General features: G+C 36.7%; 3 protein-coding genes across 4 annotated transcripts; 1 reads left to right on the top strand and 2 right to left on the bottom strand.

The window, feature by feature from the left end:
- Nucleotides 1-1,831: 1,831 nt before the first annotated feature.
- Nucleotides 1,832-11,334, top strand: LOC113671684 (uncharacterized). Its single transcript, XM_027187935.2, has 7 exons — nt 1,832-2,742; nt 4,258-4,509; nt 5,897-6,586; nt 7,472-7,771; nt 8,096-8,413; nt 8,961-9,272; nt 10,369-11,334. Exons 1-7 carry the CDS (start codon nt 1,902-1,904, stop codon nt 10,452-10,454), a joined length of 2,799 nt encoding a protein of 932 aa, XP_027043736.2. The 5' UTR covers nt 1,832-1,901; the 3' UTR covers nt 10,455-11,334.
- A 516-nt stretch (nt 11,335-11,850) lies between these two features.
- On the bottom strand, nt 11,851-16,849 carry LOC149047236 (uncharacterized). Its single transcript, XM_089204232.1, has 6 exons — nt 16,750-16,849; nt 15,830-16,352; nt 15,138-15,202; nt 14,486-14,803; nt 13,391-13,609; nt 11,851-12,816 (listed from the first exon to the last, which is right to left on the bottom strand). The coding sequence occupies exons 1-6, from the start codon at nt 16,847-16,849 to the stop codon at nt 12,491-12,493; spliced, it is 1,551 nt and encodes a 516-aa protein (XP_089060358.1). The 3' UTR covers nt 11,851-12,490.
- Nucleotides 16,678-18,549, bottom strand: LOC113671694 (uncharacterized). 2 transcript variants are annotated; one of them, XM_089202494.1, is made up of 3 exons: nt 17,730-18,549; nt 17,385-17,435; nt 16,678-17,061 (listed from the first exon to the last, which is right to left on the bottom strand). In XM_089202494.1, exons 1-3 carry the CDS (start codon nt 18,535-18,537, stop codon nt 17,057-17,059), a joined length of 864 nt encoding a protein of 287 aa, XP_089058620.1. In that variant the 5' UTR covers nt 18,538-18,549; the 3' UTR covers nt 16,678-17,056. The 2 variants fall into 2 exon arrangements, with proteins under 2 accessions (XP_089058620.1, XP_089058619.1); XM_089202493.1 differs by lacking the exon at nt 16,678-17,061 and having other exon boundaries at nt 17,156-17,435.

Below are 18,549 nucleotides of genomic sequence, written 5' to 3' on the forward strand. Positions count from 1 at the left end.
GCGATTTTATTCAAAGCATCAACAGCCAAGAGCGGATTGCTTTAACCTGAAGGAAATTCTACACCAGGTACAAGAAATTAACAATTTTAATGAAGATCATACCAAAAGGAAACTCGTTGCTTTGATGCCAAGTCATAAGATCTTGATGGCAGGGGTAGCAAGAGCTAAGGAATTAACAGTTCAAGAAAGTCTATCAAACAAACAGGAAAAGAAGGCGTGGACAGTGTCGAAGTTAGCTACACCTGTGAGAAAAGAGCAGCGCTTGAAAAATCTTTTACGAGGACAGCTGATGTCATGTTACGACTTGGGACCCGTACTTAAGCCTTTTGTGATTATGGGAGAGGAAATGAGTCGTAGAAATAAGCAGAACAGAGAGAAGCTTAAACTTGATTTCCCGCCGATGAAGCAAGAAGTTTTCCCATATTCTGTCCCCCATTTACGATTGCCACTACTACCTTCGTCAAGGAACGAACTGGTACAAATATCAAACGTTTTGGCAAAATGTGAAATAATTCCATGGCAACTCCAAAACATTAAGATTAAGTATACGAAAAGGCGTGAGTCTAACAGGACTGTTGACGCACACGAATCAAGGATTGGAGAAGTCGAAGAAGTTAATGATTCCACACAAAATTGCGACAAACCAATGCTCAAGATTTTTGTCCCGTCAAGCGGCTGGGAGAAATGAACATCTTTTTTCAAAATTACGATTGACACTATTCTTACTTAGAGTTAATTGCTTACAAAACCCGTAAACTCTATATGATCTTCGCGTATCAAACCCTGGCTTTGTCTGAACGACCCTGTATATTTACTGATAATCTCCTCTATGATCCAGTTTCACCTAGGACGTGGTAATGAAAAAGAAAAACTTCTCTTTCTGTCATAATTTAAATTTACATTTGTCCACAAGGGAATTTTGCATTCTTAGTTGACCAATCAGGAATGAGATATCTTTTGAAGCAGGTAATAAGAAAAAAAACTCATCCCGTTGGGTCGTTTTGAAATGCATGGTTACAATTATTGTTAACTCAGTAACACTATGAGACTCACAAAGGCAGTTTCAATTCCTGGAGACTGCTTGCCTATAGTCAAAAGACCCTTGTAATCAGGTTAGGCCAAATTCCACACAAATGAATGGTGCGCTGTTTTCACCAGAAGAGGCCATCTTCACTTCAGGGAAAATCTGAGTGCGATTTGATATAAAAACTCTCCTAAACGCTTGAAATACTCTGTTTTCCAGTGCTCATGTATGAATAAAGGTCTCTTTAGGACAAGTCTATTCAGCTAGTTACGAGCCATACAATCAAGTTATCGTCTTCAAATTAGTGTTAAGCTTATCAGACATCCATGGCATGGTGTCCATACGCCAACACGAAGTTTAAAATTTCCAGGTTATAGTATAGGGTTCCCACCAGTTTCTGTTGCCTGTTTTCGCCACAAAATCGTCACATTTGAGTTTGATCGGGTATTTGCCATAAATTAAACAGATTTGAAATTGTAGCTTTTTGTCATTACAGTAGTTTTAATTTGTTGTTTTAAGGGTTACTATGAAGCTATGCCTTCAAAATGTCGCTTGCAAAGGGAAAGTAAACTTCTCTCGGAGAGGTGTTAGTTTCTCTGATTAACTTGAGCTTGTATATCTCCTAAACGAGGTAAGTCACTTTTTTTGCAGATTTAAGGCGATAAATTGTCGGAGAAATTTTCAGAAAGTTTTCTACGCACCCTATTAGTCTTCCCTCTTCCGCCCCTTGTTACCATAGATACGTACGTCACAGGATTGCGTGGTAAGTTAAAAATAAACACTGGCGGGAATTTTCCCGGTAGTCACTGAATCGAGGCAACCTCTCAGAACACCATTTTGTAGTTTTCGCAAACTGCAATTCTTAGTATACTCAAATATGGCTTCTGCGTCGGAGGGGTGCTGGAGTGACGCCGCATTAGCAGTCTGTCGGCTTGTAGAAGAAACAAAGGGGCATGAAACACTCAAATATTTGGGACCTAGCTGTCTTGTACATTTCCCTGTTACCAGCATCCCTAAAATTCTTTCTTCCACTTCCTCGGGGAAAACTTCGATTTCAGAGCGTGCGTCGAGGTATTTCTTGGTTGCAAGTGCCGAAGTCTTGAAAAAGACCCAGATCGAAGCCTGTGAGAACAATTCAGGCCGCTCCGTGAAGATCGTGGCCGAATTTGTTCGGGCAAGAGACGGAAGAAAGCTCGAACGCAAGACCTTGAGTCCTATAAAAGAGGGCGGTGAGTTGTGCCGAGCGCTTGACGACATCGTTGAATCAGATGGGATGATTTTTATAGCCCTTCCCGGGCAAAAAAAGAGACAAAGTATCTTCAGTAAGAGCAACTTGTTGAGTCGTGCTTTAGAAGTTGCCGAAATACAAGGCGGAAATTCATCTGCATGGATGGCAACAAATGACCTACGGTGTGTACTATTTACGCTGGCCACTTGCGGGAAAAAGGCATTCCAACTGCAAGGTAATCCTGAGTTTGGAACCAAGGTCTACCATCTTCTGCCGTTTGACACAGTCCTAACCTGTGAAAATCAGGCGCGATTTTCGAGGTACTTTTTGCAAAATGATGAGAAAAAGCCCTTCTTCAACGAAAATGAATTTCCAAAGAACGATATTCCTTTTGGAGCCATCATTCTCAAAGGTGTGATGTTTGCAGGGGTGCTGAACTTTGACAGAGGACAGCCTTCGCCAGTTTTTGTCGAGAGCAGGTTAGAAACAGGTAATAAGTTCATCATGTTTTGCATGAAAATGTAAAGTATTATTTCTACTGCTTTCAGATGGTTAAAAAATTAAAAAATTGGCCCTAATGAAACTTCCTCCGGCCCAGAATGTTTAACCTGGGGAATTTTGAGGTGTTCATTCTCTCCTAGGATGATTTATGTCTTGCAGTTTCTATCATACATCTTTTCAAAAGCTCGACACCATTTCTCAGGGCATTTGTACATCGCTGACTTTGATGAATTTCTTCTTTGAATTTCCATGTTAGCTTGTGATCATTCTGTTTTGTGATCTTTGATTCTTTGAAAATTCTTTGATTTTTAATTCTTTGAAATAGCTTTTGAATACTGGAATGTTTCAACTCCTTTAGCACTATGTAGCGGTACTTCTAATATCTGAATGTGTGGGTCAAGCATACCTTCCTGTTGACAATGGAACATCAATTATGCTGTCCTACAGTGAACAACTTTTTTATGTCTGATCAAATCAAAAATAGATACCATGCACTCAGGCTACTTGTTCATTTGTTAATACCCTGACAAAAAATAATTCAACTTCGAGAGGCAAATTCATAGGAAGGGTGACATCAGTGGTTTTGATAAAAGCAGCAGTTACCTGCAGTCTATAAGCATATTGCCATCTGTTTAGCATGCCCCTAGATCCCCCCTTGGGGAAAAAGCGGCCTATTGCATATGCTTCATTGACTTGCTTATTTTGAGAGCTTAGAAAGAAAGCCAACTGTGTTTGTGGCTCAATGAACCCATGAGTCATTTATGATTTCTTTGTTTTCACTGTCTTCTACTGCTTTTTGCAACTCTATCACTGATAACATGGTCCAAAAATTACAATCTTTGTAAGTTCACTCCACACAATGTTTCTCTTGCATAGGATCTAAGCAGACCATCCAGAGCAGGTAAGATAGACCCATCTTGCCTGCTTGGGTTGCCAATCAGGATTTGCTTCATATTGCCCACGAGGGCTGTCAGTGATATAACAAATCATTTTCATGTGCTTATGACATAAGTTATTGGAACCCCTGGGTGACATAGAAACTAACATAGAATAGCTAATATGTCATTTTTACACCAGTTTAAGAGACTGTTCTCAATCTCATTCATAGTCTTAAGATGTTATCTTGGAAATTTCTAGACTTTCAGAAGTTGTAAGTATTGTAGTGGGACTTTGTAAAAGCATTTTGATACCGTTTTATAACAACAAACTTGTTGTTTCATATCAGATGCTAGAGGGAAATTTACCAGTGTTTCTAGCTCTGTCCAAAGCAATTGAACCACATTAACCCTTTAACCCTTAGAAGTGATTAAAATGTAACTTCTCCCTAAAATATCCATATATTACCTAGCAAACAGGTAATAAGAATACCCGAAGTCATCAAGTAGAAGTTGTTATCTTCATCCAACACTTAATTCTTTTCACTAACTCAGAAATGTGTAGCAGCTAGAGGGGAGAATTAACAATCAGATCTTGGGAGTTAAAGGGCTTATAATTACTTCAACAGCAATTCAGAGATGTGATGTGAAAGAAGCTGAAAGGCTGGTTGGTGCAGTAGGTGGGATTTATCCATTTTTAGATCCAAAGAGAAAAGAAAGATCAGAGGGAAATGAAAAGACTGGCATTTATAGTTTCCCTCAGCCTGCAGTCACACCTACAGCCTCAGATAAGTTTGTGGCAGGTTTTCAGTCAACTAATGACAACAATGGTAATGAGGATTTGAGAACAATACCGTGTGCAACCAACCAGGCTGAGTCAGGTAAGAAAAAAGAGGAGTCAGGCAAAAATAGTAAAGGTAATACAGAAATTAAGACACACCTTTATCTCAACTTACTTTGTACAATTGTATCCCTGTAGAGATATATTTGAATTTGATCAGGGCTACATGACCAAGAATCAATCACAGTGCTCATTTTGTTGAGTGAAAGTCTTGGTAAAAAAAACTCTATAACAAAGTCACATTTCCAAATTTTAGATTTTCTCTGTGATTTACATCTCTGAAATTGCTTGTTGCCAGCAAAGGGTGATGTCTTCCATAAAGTGAAAGGAACAGGGGAGCCTATTAGGAAATTTTGAATTGATCCCTGAAAGAAGATCAGTTTAGGCATGGCTGCAGCACTATAACTGAACCTAGAGATTGTCACTTCCAAAATAGTATGCATTAAACAGTTGTGGTTTGTCATTGTGGTAAACAACACTTTTAAAAAGAGAAATATGATTGTTTGTCTCACAATATGGTCACTCAGGATGTAGATCACAACATTTTGACTGCATACTATTAGTCGTCTTCAGGGGATGAGGTCACTTGAGTATGCATCACCTAATTATGCTGTTGTGCTCAGCTGTGATTGGATGGAATTCCATGGCTGTGATTGGACCAGCTTGGTTCCCTCTGGTTTGCATCTGAAAAGACCAAAAAAAGAATCTGTCTCATGAATGTGAACTGCTAAAACAATTTGGCCCTCATCTCAATCAAAGCAATTTTAAATTAGTTACTGTTATAAAGTAGGCAATGTCTTTTAGAACTGAATGCAGGAGACATCAACCTTAATCCTTGAATTGCAGCCTAGAGCAAAAACACAATTTTCAGAACCAGATTTGCTGCTCAAAACTTAAATAATCCACTTAACTTCACATCATCAAAATGGCTTTCAGATTTCTATTTTGCAAATCATTAGCATATTTCCATTTTGCTAGTCACAGATTTAAATCTGCCAAATGAAAAATATGCTAATGATTTGCAAAATCTGCCTGGTGAACTTTGCAAAATCTCCACTACATTCGTGAATAACTCAATGTGTTGTTTAGGCCATAGAGCACAAGGGAAATTTGAAATGTAAGTCGACACTATAACAGTACTGTCTATCAGGTGTAATCAATGTAAATTATCGATGAATAACTCAAATGCATAATGACACTTACCTTATTAGCATATTTCCATTTCACAAATTACAGACTTTCATTTCATTTCATTTCACAAATTATAGTAAGCCATTGGAATCATTTTACATTCTCATTTTTGTACTTTTTTAGTTTTAGTGGCTTTCATGGAACATTTAGTAGTAAGGTCTAGACAGATATTATCCCTTAAGTGAAATTCATACCGAGCAATGTGGCTTCACATTGTCAATTTGACTATTTTTCAGATGAAAAGGCCTCCCCAATTGAAAACTCCTGTAGATCTTTGGGCAAAAGTTTAGATCCCAACAGAGTTGTATATGTGCCGGTATATTTGCCATCTGCTGATAATGAAAATCAGCCTGCAGGAGAACATTCAGCACCTGAACTAAGCCCTGAAACATGGACAGGAGGCTCAGAGGAAGAAGTTGAAGGAGGACCAGCAGATGAGCAAGTTCATGGGTCAGAGGAAGAAGGAGAGGAGCAGGTAGCACAAGTAATCCTGGAAAACCAGGAGGTGTCAGTTACCAAAGCATCAGTACCCCAGGAATGCCAGGGAGCAACAACAATGCAGAATGAGGAAAAACCTGTACCTCTTTTAACTGCCGTGGTACCTCAGGTACCTCAAGTAACAACAGAAATCCAGAGGAACCCAGCAGAGATTCCACTGGCTCCAGCAGAGCCAGGAGGTCCAGAATACCCAATACCCCCATTACCTCAGACAGGCCTTGAGGCCCAAGAAGCATCTACTGACCTAAACAGCCATGAAAGTGTTTTTCTTTTCCAAAATGGAAGGTACAATGAGTTGCCTGAAGGAGCTCATGGTGAAGGAAGGAAACAAAGCTTATCAGGGTCTTGTCACCCAAAGAAAGAAGAGCATCCTGAAGTGAAGCGCTCCATCTCTGTGTCAACTGGAACTAAAAAGACATATAACTTAGGTAATGATAGCTTGTTTAATATCCAGATGCACAAATATGTTTAGATGCAGGTATTAAGACATAAAGGGACCAACTAAAGTCTTAATCACAACTGTTACAATTTCCTCAAATGTGATTGGTGCATTAGCTGCTTTATTTTTCACTAATCATTTTGAATAGTTGTTGTCAGGCAGTGTAATCAGGCAATTGGCTGTAATTGGATACCTGTAATCGAAAAGTTGAAGCAGCCAATCATAATAAGTCCACTCAGCTAAATCCACCAATCACATAATTGATCATAATAACCATAACAACAACCACTTACTCTGGAAAAAAAGACTCGGGAACTTCCACAATTGAGGAATTTTTTACTTTAGACATTATTTCTCCTAAATGTTTTTTTTTTTCTTAAAATTGTAATTGTTATGATTATTAATGGTAACATGACATTATGCCATCTAATTCTGTCTGTAATTCTGTGTTGTGATTAGCAAATTGGACTCCTGCATGGCTGTCATCTGATTTTGTTTATCACTTGAATGTATGATTACAGACCAAATTGGACTCCACTCGGTCCTTAATGACCATTGTTTATTATCAAAGTGATCAGCATGATGTGCTAATCAAATGTATTTTTTAATTAATTAGTCTTCCTTGCCCATCAGTGATTTTTGGCAAAATTTTTGATTGGAAGGCTTATTTATATGAGATGCCTTAAATGTATCTAAAAATTATGAAGCTTTCATGTGTCAGTGACAATCTTCCACTTTTAACTTTTTACAATTAGTAATTCTGAAACTACATGCAGTCACACATTCATAAAATTAACAATTTGTTGTATTTTTGACAACGATTGAGAGTCCATATTTATATGTTAATTTTCTTTTGTTATCAATTTACAAATAGCTGACGCACTTAAAGAGACCTTACTAAGTTGTCTGGAGCTTTTGGAGGCTCTGTGTCGAAGTTTGGACAAAGAGTATAAATATGGCCTTTGCAAATACTGGAAACACCTTGCTGAATATTTCGGCATCTCAGAACAAGAGTACCAGAGGTTTGAATTTCAACCAGTCTTCAGTCCTACCGAGCTGATGTTTGAATATTTGCAAACTGCTGACCCAGATGTCACAATTGGTTGTCTCAAAGTTGGGCTAAGGAAAATTGAGAGGCATGATGTTATCAACTTGCTTGTACAACATGAAAAATGTGGGTTTGTTTGAAGTGGCTAGTTGAATAAAGTATACCATAAATAACAACTTATAACATTTATTTTCTTTAATTTAATACTTTTATTGAGAGAGCAAATTAACATAGTTATTGTTTATTTTTTATAACTTGATAAACTTAATTTATTTACATACCCATCCTGAGGTGGTGACCCATGACAAATATATTTTAATTTAGTTAAACATCTTGATTGTCTTTAGTAGCTAATTTTTGTAGATCAATATTTATTGGGTTTTACCATTCTTATTACATGTATATCATAAATTTAATTCATTTGACAATCTATCACATCTTTTTTTTCAGGTGATCCATTGGCACTGAATGATAAAACATTGGTTTCCAGCCTGTTCGACACTGATCCTGATATCATTGGTGAACTTGCCTACCTGCTAGATATTCAGAAATCTGGAGTTAAAAAATGGTCAGATTTGGCTCCTAAATTGAACATACCAAGAAGAATTTTCAGGATGTTTGAAAATTGCACTGCTGGCAATCCAACAGAGAAGGTGTTTGAAATTGTAACAGTTCAAAGCCCCAAATTAACCATTGGTGAATTGATCAATCATCTGAAAGCTTTGAAAAGACATGATGTGATCAAAGCAATTGAAAAGAGCACCAAGGGTAAGTTCTGAATGGAGCAAATTTCAAGTTAATATGTCAAATGCAAAACAGCAGTAATGCTTTGCTTTTGCTTTACTTCACTGTGTGACTGGCTCAGAAAACTCCCACCACTTTCTCAGGTAATCAGATTCAAAACCCAAACCAATTGCAATCATGACTTGTTCTCTTGTGTCTACCCTGCTCAGGCAATTTGCTCTGAGTTCTCATTGGCTTCTTTAGATTTTGTTTTTATATACCTTTAACACTTTCAATCCCAAGATCTCACTAGTAATTCCCCTTACTGTCTGCCATACAATTTGTATGATGTTAGTTTGGAAAATTTTATTTTTCTCTTTACCCTCATCACTTTTCATGTGTCTGCTAAAGGGCTGTATAATAACTGGAAAATGCAAGGGTTGGACAGTTTTGAATTCAGTGTGTTGTTTCAATATCATTGTTGTTAACTTATTCACTTTTGAAATTTTTGTTACTTAGAGTGATGTGGGATTTGTGTTTATTTCTATTAATAATTTTAAGGCGATCATGTTGATTATTGTTATCCTTGTAGTTACAGAAAGTTCTGTGATAAAAGAGTTGGTTGCAGATGTTGAAGTCATGGAGAAGGTGTGTGACTTACTCAATCAGATAAATCGCACTACCACAGTCTCTGGATTGAGAAATCTTGGAAACCGATTAAAGATTAAGAAAGAAATTTTGGATGATCTTTTACCCTCTATGGAGGTAAACCAAAGTCCCACAGAGGCATTGATTTGTCGTCTTGGAGGTTCCAATCCAAGTCTGACCCTTGTAGATTTTATATGGGCACTACATGAAATTAGCCGACCTGATGTCATTGTGTTATTGGATGAATACCTTCCAGGTATGGAATTTTGGTGATGTGGATATTATCGATATGGTTGAATTAAATAGGAAGCCAATTATAGCATGATTATATTCTATGTTTTGCACATTGTACTGTGATCATTTTGATGTCTGTTTTTGTTTGCCTGTTTCTAAAAACAAATCAAAACTAATGAATCAAAGGCTCTATGCTCTGGAACATTGGAAGATCAGTGTATGAGTTTACTGCAATGAAGGAATCTGCCAAGGACCTTCACCCTTTGACCTTTAAGAGTGACTAGAATCTAATTTCTCCTTACAATATCATCCCCAGAAATCACACTTTAAGGTCACAAAAATAAAGGAAATGATCAACATCTAAAGAAGTTCTTGATTGTGAAACAAATTCTCCTTGAAAGCCCCTCAGGAACTATTTTGAGAACAGTATGAAGAATATGTATACTGAGGTTAGGGCTTAAAGGGCTAATAATCTGATAAAAATGACATTACCCAGGATAGAATGTCTGCAATTCCCTAAGGTTAGTTCATACCAACCAAGCTATGTCAGGCTGAGCTGAAAACCTGCAACTCAGGTGAAAAACATGAAACTAATTAAATTAACTCAAGCCAGTCAAGAGTAAAATTGGCAGCTGTGCCTAAACTCATATACATAGTATCTGCAGGTTTGCAACACCAGATCCTTCATTCAAGGCCAAAAGCCACTTAAAACAGGCTCAAACCTGAGTTAAGTTTCAGTTATCTCATTTGCAGGTTCTTGACAGCTTAATTATCTTGTGTATAAAGTAAGGACAAGCAATGGAGCTTGACAGAGTATTGGTTAAGTTTGTAGGAGAAGGCACTTAAAAGAATGCTTAATACCACACGTAATAGGCCAAAGATTGTCAATATGCAAACAGACCCACCACTGCCACCAGCTAGTTGTGAGGTAGTCAGTTTGATAGGCCATCATTCTAGGCTTGGCACGACAGGCTTCCAATCTTATTTCTATAATTAGTTTTGAAAAGATCAACAGAATCAAGTCCTCACAGAAGCATTTACAATTAAAAAGAAGATTTTAGAATCACATTTGTAGGGATGGTTGAATTTCAAAGGTCTCATATGTTTTCCTTTCCTAGCTGGATGTGTTCAAAGGCTTTTGATCTCATCTTGTAACTGTGAGATATGCCAGCAAGTGTTGCCAAGACAAAGTGGAGAAAGTTAGAGACAGTTCGAAGTGTATATCGATGGACGAAACATTACAGCATTTTTGGCTTCTTCAGAATGGTGACTTATGATCAACCACCATGGTTATTCTCCTGAAGCTGGGCAGGCAGAGGTTGATAATAAACTAAGTTCCTTGGAGCAATTTCAGTCCAGTATCTAGTTTTTAGACATTTGAGTTGGTTGAGTATGCAGATTATTTTGTTATTTAATAGGAGTAATACTCTCACTGTGATAAAGTCTTATTCCAAGAAACAAAACCCAAATGGAGATGTTATACATTTTTGATAAGCTTTTAGCCATAGAAATGATCTTCTTTTATTATTAATATAGTGAAAATTAATTTTAATAAATAAGAAGAAATAACTCATATTACATCTACTATAGTAACAAAACTTTTAAATCGTTGCTGGGCATTGGGGGTGCTGAAGAGTTTTGGTGGGAACTGAGGTTTTTTTCCTTTTTAAAACTATAAAAATGAATTTTTTATTATTACCATCTGAACAAGATTACCAAAAGGCAAGGAAAAGAAAAGGAAAAATGAACTTTGTATCTCTCTCTGGCACCCTGTGGTAGAGTGAAATGTAACAATATCTAAAGAAAGCTAGGTAGTCATGCTTTTTTGAGTTTGGCAAAGGATTGTAAACTTATTTGTGGTAGAAAAATGTGACTAAGCACAGCTGGATTAGGTTGTGTAGTCAGGCCTGTCAGACCATACTTGACTACTTGATTATTCCACAATTTAAGGTTACTTCCCACCTTTGTGGGTGTCCTTTGGGAAAAAATTCATATGCGCACTAGTTTCACTAAAACCCTAGCAAACTACACATCACAAGAGAGCTTAATAACTGCAGTTTACAATAAAAATATCATTTACGTGACTTTTCTTTATTTATCATTATTCCTGGAATGTTTTGGCAAAATTTGACAAAAATCGGTCAAATTTATAAAACCCTATAAATGTGGTTGTATTCCTCCCAAAATCAAATGTAAGATTTTAGCTCATACAGGCTTGCAAATAACTTGCACCATGGCAGGAGATTATCTTGCCTCCTGAAACCACAAACCAATGGGACAATGGTACCTTCTGGCATTAATGATGATGGATTAAGATTTCCTGGGAAAAGTAACTCACTGCAGACACCTTTTCTTTATATCTTGATTGCACTTACAGAAATTCAGACTACCCAGATAGTCAGCCTAAAACCATTTGCCTCTTGGTACTTCTGCATTCATGCTGGTTGTAGGAGTTTAAAAAGTGAAAGACTTGAACACTGCATTCAGTAATTACTGGGTTGACTGATTTAACTGACTGATTTGGCTTAACAAGCAGAAATCAACTGTATAGCTACATAATATATTTTTTATCCCTCAATTCTAAAATATGTAAGGCACCATTTTATGCAAGTGTTTTATTACAAACATTAAAGTAAAAAATACAAATTTAAGACTTATTCCATTTAAATACTTTTAAAAAGTAGTTCATGGCTGGTCTGACACAAACTTGTCACATCTTTCCTTTTGGAATTGTATAACCTTTAAACCTCTCAGAGTAACTGGCTTCTAATTTTTCCTTACAGTATCACCATTGAGTCAAATGTAATGGTCAAAAGAATAATGGACATGATCACCAACTTAAAAAGATCTTGATAATTAAACACATACTTGTCATCAAAGGAAACGTAGAGCTAGGGATCACTGAGGAGATATAAATACCTAATTAAATGCATTAGGGTGTAAAAGGTTATTAAAGACATGTTGAGCCTCCCTCTCTAAGTCAAGATGTTTGCAGTCTGGCCTTCACTGTGTTTTATATGCCTAACTGAACTTGTAAAGAAATTTGTTGGATAGTACTTTGAAAAGATTACCTCTAGTCTACTAAATATGGCAATCTAACTTAGCTTAGCTTTTAAAAAGAGCTCTACTCTTCATTACTAAAAGGATGTGGTTCCAAAAAAAATACTTAACCTCTTCATAAAAAAATACCTCATCCTGTATCCAATGAGACAAGCCTTTGGGACAGGTTTGAAAAAGTTTTCATAGAGCTAAGTGTTGAGAAGAATGGCGTGGTTTGAAGTACTCCCTAATTTCTCTCACTAAGTCATTTCTCTTTACACGTTCAAGAGCATTACAAAGCTGACCCACTGTTAGTTTAGTCTTGTTCACAACCAGCCATTCAAAGAACTGTTCAGCAGGACTCTTAAGCTTCTCTGTATCAAAATCTGTGTAGATTTTGCGAGGGATATCATAAGCACATGCTAGGTACTTCCAGTCTTTTTTCTTGTTCAAACAAATGTAAAATTCATCTAGATCAGTGTCTAAATTAATCACGTCTTCCAACAGTTTGCAATTGCCATCATCTCCTGTAAACAAATAAAATTACTTAAAGTATGCTGGCCAAAAGAACATTATGACAAAAACTTGCACTAAATCCTATGCATTTTGTTCCACATTTATGACACAATAGTTTATTTGTTTTTATTTTAGTAGGGGTTTAGTCTTAATGCACACTAATTTCCCCCCCCCCCTAAATTTTAATTCTTTTCTAATCACAGAAAAATTAACTCATACTCATCACTAAATCTTTTAAATTTTTTCTTTTTGTTTAACTGAAATGCCAAAAAGGTTGCCCACCAGAATTCTGCATAGGGAAACAATCGAGAGCAAATTCTTTTAAATTCAGAGCAAATTACTTAATTTTTTTCAAATTTTATGAACAGTCTAAAATTTTTGCAATGTTCATGTTGAAACAAATTAACTCCCATTCTTCTGAAATAAAAAGCCCACTTCTCAGTTATTCTAATGTGTGTTATTAATCTGGGTGCCATTAACTGAAACTGACATTAAGTTTCCAATTCAAAAGTACCTAGTAATAAAAATAATAAATCAGATGTTAAATTATTTATTCAAAAAACTGATTCATAAAAACCAATTCACCTTCGAGGAAAGGTTCTAATTTGCATAGGACATCAGCTCTCCCCTTCAAATTTTGCTTTACTTTTTGGTAAAGATTTTCCACTGTGAGATCTTTTTGTTCTGAAATGAGGTATTCCATCAAGTTCTTTGCTGGATTATGCGGGAAACAATATTCAATTGTATCCAGAGTTACAGATTTGATGCCAAAATAAATGCCTAAATGCTTCCAGTTGCAGTTAACTCATGATGACTGATCATCCAGCTTCGTGATGATTTTGGTAACCAGATCACTGTTGGAATTGGACTCCAAGAAGTCCTTTAATGTTTGTATAGAAATTCCATCATCTGTTTCTTAAAAAAAAAAGGAAAAGGAAAATAAAAGGATTTATTAGCTGGGAATATATTAATATTTGCTCATTTAAAAATTGACACCTTGAGACCTTAAAGACCCTGTGAAAGTGTGGTACTTGAAAACCCCTTGTGAGACTTTTCCTTTGAGAAGTAATATTCATTCATAGTTTATGACAAGAGTAAAATATGTACCTGATGAAATGACTGATTTAATTTCCATTCAATCTAATGTATCCTTCAGTTGTTGTATTGATTGATCCATCAATTTTTATATTTGGCATGATAAAAATTAAGACTTTGGCATTTAAAACCCAAGAATACTTTGATTTCTGACCACAGGTAAAATAAACAGATTGAGAGTTTTTCAAATTTAAGCTGAGTTTTCCATGAAAAATGCTATTACACAGGAGGAAAAAAAATTGTCTTCTAAGGTGGAATAGAGAATTTTTTTCCATGATGTTCATGTCATTGCAAAAGTGAGTGACCCACTTTTAAAAAAACTTAACACTTGCAAAATCAAGTCACATTATAGCAATTCCATGCAATAGCACTGCTATACACCATGCAGAGAACGATTGTCTACCACAACAAAACATCCCTTGAACATTATGAAATATGCTTAAACATGAATTTAAAGAAATTGATAAGTTTATTTAGATTAAGCAAAAGTTGACTATGCCAGGATTATTAATCAGTCCATTAATTTAGATCCAGTCCAAGTCAGTCTAATTCAATATAAACAGATGCAAAAATGATTTAACATACCCAAATATGCAGCTTCAATCATACCAGCAACATCGTTTCGCCCTATTTTATTATCTCCGAGTGCTTTAACCAGTTTTGCTATAGTAACAACTCCCCCGTCATCATACACATGCCCAGCCAGGACGTCAAAGAGCTGTAGAGTTTGGCTGTAGTTTTTGGGCAATTTACACTTGAGCCGAGTCCAAAAGGGAGCATTCACTTCTGTACTGCAAGCCAGATGTTCCCAGTTTGCTATACAAGGGTTGGCTGTGTTACCAAGTCCACTAATTAACTTGTCTAAAAGGCCCTTACATTTGCATTCTTGTAGTATTTCTGAAACTAATAACCAGGCAGTTACATTTTGAAATTCAATTTAAAGCAACATCTAAAACAAAAAGATATTTATGACATTAGGACACAACACACCAAGATGTTGATTAACAGTATAGTCTCATTGAAATGAGGCTAAAATTTTGAGTTGCACCATTTGTTATACCTGAAATAATCCCCTCATGTTTTAGAGTAGAACATACTAGATTGATAACATGGCTAAAAACAAAATAATATATATCACTAACAGACATTTTCAAGTTAGAAGGTAGCTGTCTTGATGAATTTCCATCTGTACAAAATAAAAATGTTTCCATCACCATTGTGATTGCTAATTACTTACCAAAACAATTTTCATAGTTTTCACTTGCTTCCCCCTGTGGAGGTGATTCAACTTGCAAGGAGTCTTCTCCTCTGGTTTCTATAGAGCGTAAACCATGTCTGAAGTTGTTGGGTGTAACTTTTCAATCTGATCCGTGTAACTGGGATTTACATTTTGATAATATTATATCGAAAGCTAGTAGTCGTCTGTACATCTTACGTGTCTGTAAATTCTATGGACTGCCGCTGGATCATCTTCATCTTCTCTTTATCAGTCTTATTCTACCTATATTTACATATGCTGTAGAAGTATGGGGCTGCGCGTATTATCATAAGTATCTGAGTCGCATAGACAGGCTGTTCAAGAGAGCTTTTAAGCTTGGCTACTGTAAAGAGCTTTTTTCGATTGAAAATATTATTATTCTAAAAGATAAGAAGTTGTGGGCCAAGATCACCGACAGCGATTTTCCAACAGCTTTAGATGACCTTTTGCCACCAGAGCGAACAATGGATACGCTACGTAAGAGGCGCCATAATTATATTCTACCGCTTGTCAGAACTGAACGTTTCAAAAGGACCTTTATTAATAGATGTTTGTTCTCTTATCAGTTATTCAGTTAGTAATTTAGTTAGTTTATTAGTTTTATACTTACTGATTTCATATCATTGTAACTAAACACGTTTGTTGTTTAGAGTGCTTAATAAAGACTTTCATCAGTATTTGTGCTTTCTATTCCCTGTTCTTGGATAGGATGTGGTGTTATACTTGAAAAACTGTTCTCACCTTGAAGTGAGGCTGCTCCTTCACAACCAGCTCTAGTGATAGCACCAGTAGAAGTGACAGCAACAGTGTCGGTGTTGAGGGTAGAAGAGACACCTGTGATGGTGGTAGTGCCAATAGTAGCAGCACTAACAGCAACACCGTCAGGTGCAGCAGTAACAGTGACAGTGATAGGAGCAGTGGCATCCCTAATGCCAGCTACAACAGCAGACTCTGGAGTGAGGGTGGGTGCTACAGTCACTGTGGGAGTGATAGCAGCAGCAGACATGGATGTTAGGGCTGGTGGTGCAGTCACTATAGCAGTGGTAACCATGCTGCAAGGTGCAGTCTCAGTGGCAGTGGTAGTGGCAGTGACCACAGTAGTGCCAACATCAGAAGCAGGAAAAATAGCAGGAGAAGTAGTAACAACAGCAGTACAAATAGTTGTCTCATAGCTAAGATGTGCTACCTCAGATGCTGAAACAGATCAAATAAAATAACTTGTAAAAGGATGTTTTTGTTAACAAGCTGACCCAATGCAGGATACTTCTGATATTAGGAAGTATCACTTGACAAATCTACAACTTTTCCTGTTTACCAATCTTCTCAAGGAATTTTGCTCATGGGAAAAGCTACATACAGACTCTTGCCCTGTGGGCACCTTGCTATTACAGACACCCTGCCATTGTGGACAAGAGCCAGTTCTCCCACAAAATGCATACAGAAATGACTGAAAAAAACTCCCTTATTACAGACTCTCATTATTACAAAAATGTGGACATTTTCATACCCTCCAATGCTACATTTCACTTGTTTTTTTTCTTTCTATAGTGGACACTTAAGTACTTCATCCAAAATTCTGAGTCTGACTCACATATTAGGTGTGAAGATGAAAATTTCCTGCATGTGGCTGGATCTTTTTCTGGTGCACGAGGCCACTTTAGAAACTTACTGTTTGCATAGTTACATATCATTTCATAAGTTTAGAGACAAAACAATTTTTTCCCTCTTGTACCCTGCTATTGGGACTCTCACTATTACCGACACTAAATTTCCCCCCTAAGGATTCAACTGTAATTAGTCCAAAAAATCTGCCAATTTCTGTTCCTGAAGGGCTATAATCCATGGTCTTTTAAACTGGCAGGGCACAAAATCTTGAAATTTCCAGCTTTCCCATGACTTTACACTAGATATATAATAAGATAAGATATATAATGTGGTTAATTACAAGCTGAGGGAAACTCTAAGTATCATCTTTGGGATAACTGAAGCATTGATCATTGTCCCACTTTCAGTCTTTTGATGCTTTTTCCACCAGACACTGACAAATTGTTATATTTCAGTGGATTGTTTGGTTATTATACCTCTATCTATATCTCTTGTATTATCTTTAAGTATCTGCTTCTCAATCTCTAAATCCAAAAGTTACTGCAGTGTTAGAAAACTAATTACATGCATTGGTATCATTAACGTAAACATCTTAGAAAGATTAAATTTGAATAAATTTACCTCCTCTTAGGGAAGTTGCATTTGTTGTTCGAGAACCATCTTGGCAAGTATCTACAAAGTAACATACAAATTATAGTAACTTTTTAGTATTTATGATGAAACAAATTTAATGTAACAAATTGAAATTATTTCCTAAAGTCAAATAGCGTGATGTTCCATTAAAAAGAAAAACAACAACAACAAAGACTTAGATGGGGATTATCTAGTACGAAATCTTTGCATATCTTAACATTAAGGATAACGGATCGATCTTAACATTAGAAGTGAGACAACGTGAACATCCAAGAGTAGGTACATCGTAGGTAAGGCTGAGAATGTGACGAACGTATCTTACATTGAACATACTTATAGGAATGAGAGGGAAAAAGACAGGACATATAGATCCGTCGTCTGCAAAATCAAGGCATCCCGCCGCTTTAAATCTTTTGTCTTTGTTTTCTTGATGCATCAAGATCACACCACCATCTGGCATACGGTTTTTGTTGCGAATGAGTTCTGAGCGTGTCGTTAAAACATTTTGGTATTCTATGACTTCGAAAGTAATCTTGTCAGAGTTTTGTTCAGTTCTCCGCTGAATTTTCAGGTCTATCGCATCAAAAGATTTCTCTTTGTCCTCCACTAAAACACACAATAAATCAGTCGATGTAATTTGATTCTCGTTTGTCACCTCGAAAGGTCGATATGTAAATATGCTCTCCTTCTTCTTATAGCATTTACTGGGAGGCTCTTTTAACCGAATGAACAACAAGTTATAAGCTCGAAAGGCTTCCTGTAGATCTGCGATTTTGCGTAGTGGAACCGTCTTCACCTTTGAATTCAACTTTTTAAACTCCAAATAATAACTTTGCGAGGAATCTTTAGCATCGATACTTTGAGTGGCTGTTATGAGACAATATTTAAAGCTACTGGTTGGGTTAGGAATGATCAAATCCTTAACAAGGAACCCAAAGCCTAGAGTTTCATCTGGCCTCCGACTGATTCCTTTCCTTCTAATTCGACACACTCCCAGCAGCCATTGGTCTTCTTTCCTCTCTTCATTCCGCACATCTGTGTATGCCATTCCATTCATAGTTGACTCTTTTGCCCGTTCGCCCTTTCTTCCGCCTTCACTTGAGTAGCCGACCGACCACAGTGCATTTCGCGTACGATTCATCCATGCAGGGTC

Source organism: Pocillopora damicornis, chromosome 4 (assembly GCF_964200805.1).
Source record: "Pocillopora damicornis chromosome 4, jaPocDami1.2, whole genome shotgun sequence".
Lineage (NCBI taxonomy): Eukaryota > Metazoa > Cnidaria > Anthozoa > Scleractinia > Pocilloporidae > Pocillopora > Pocillopora damicornis.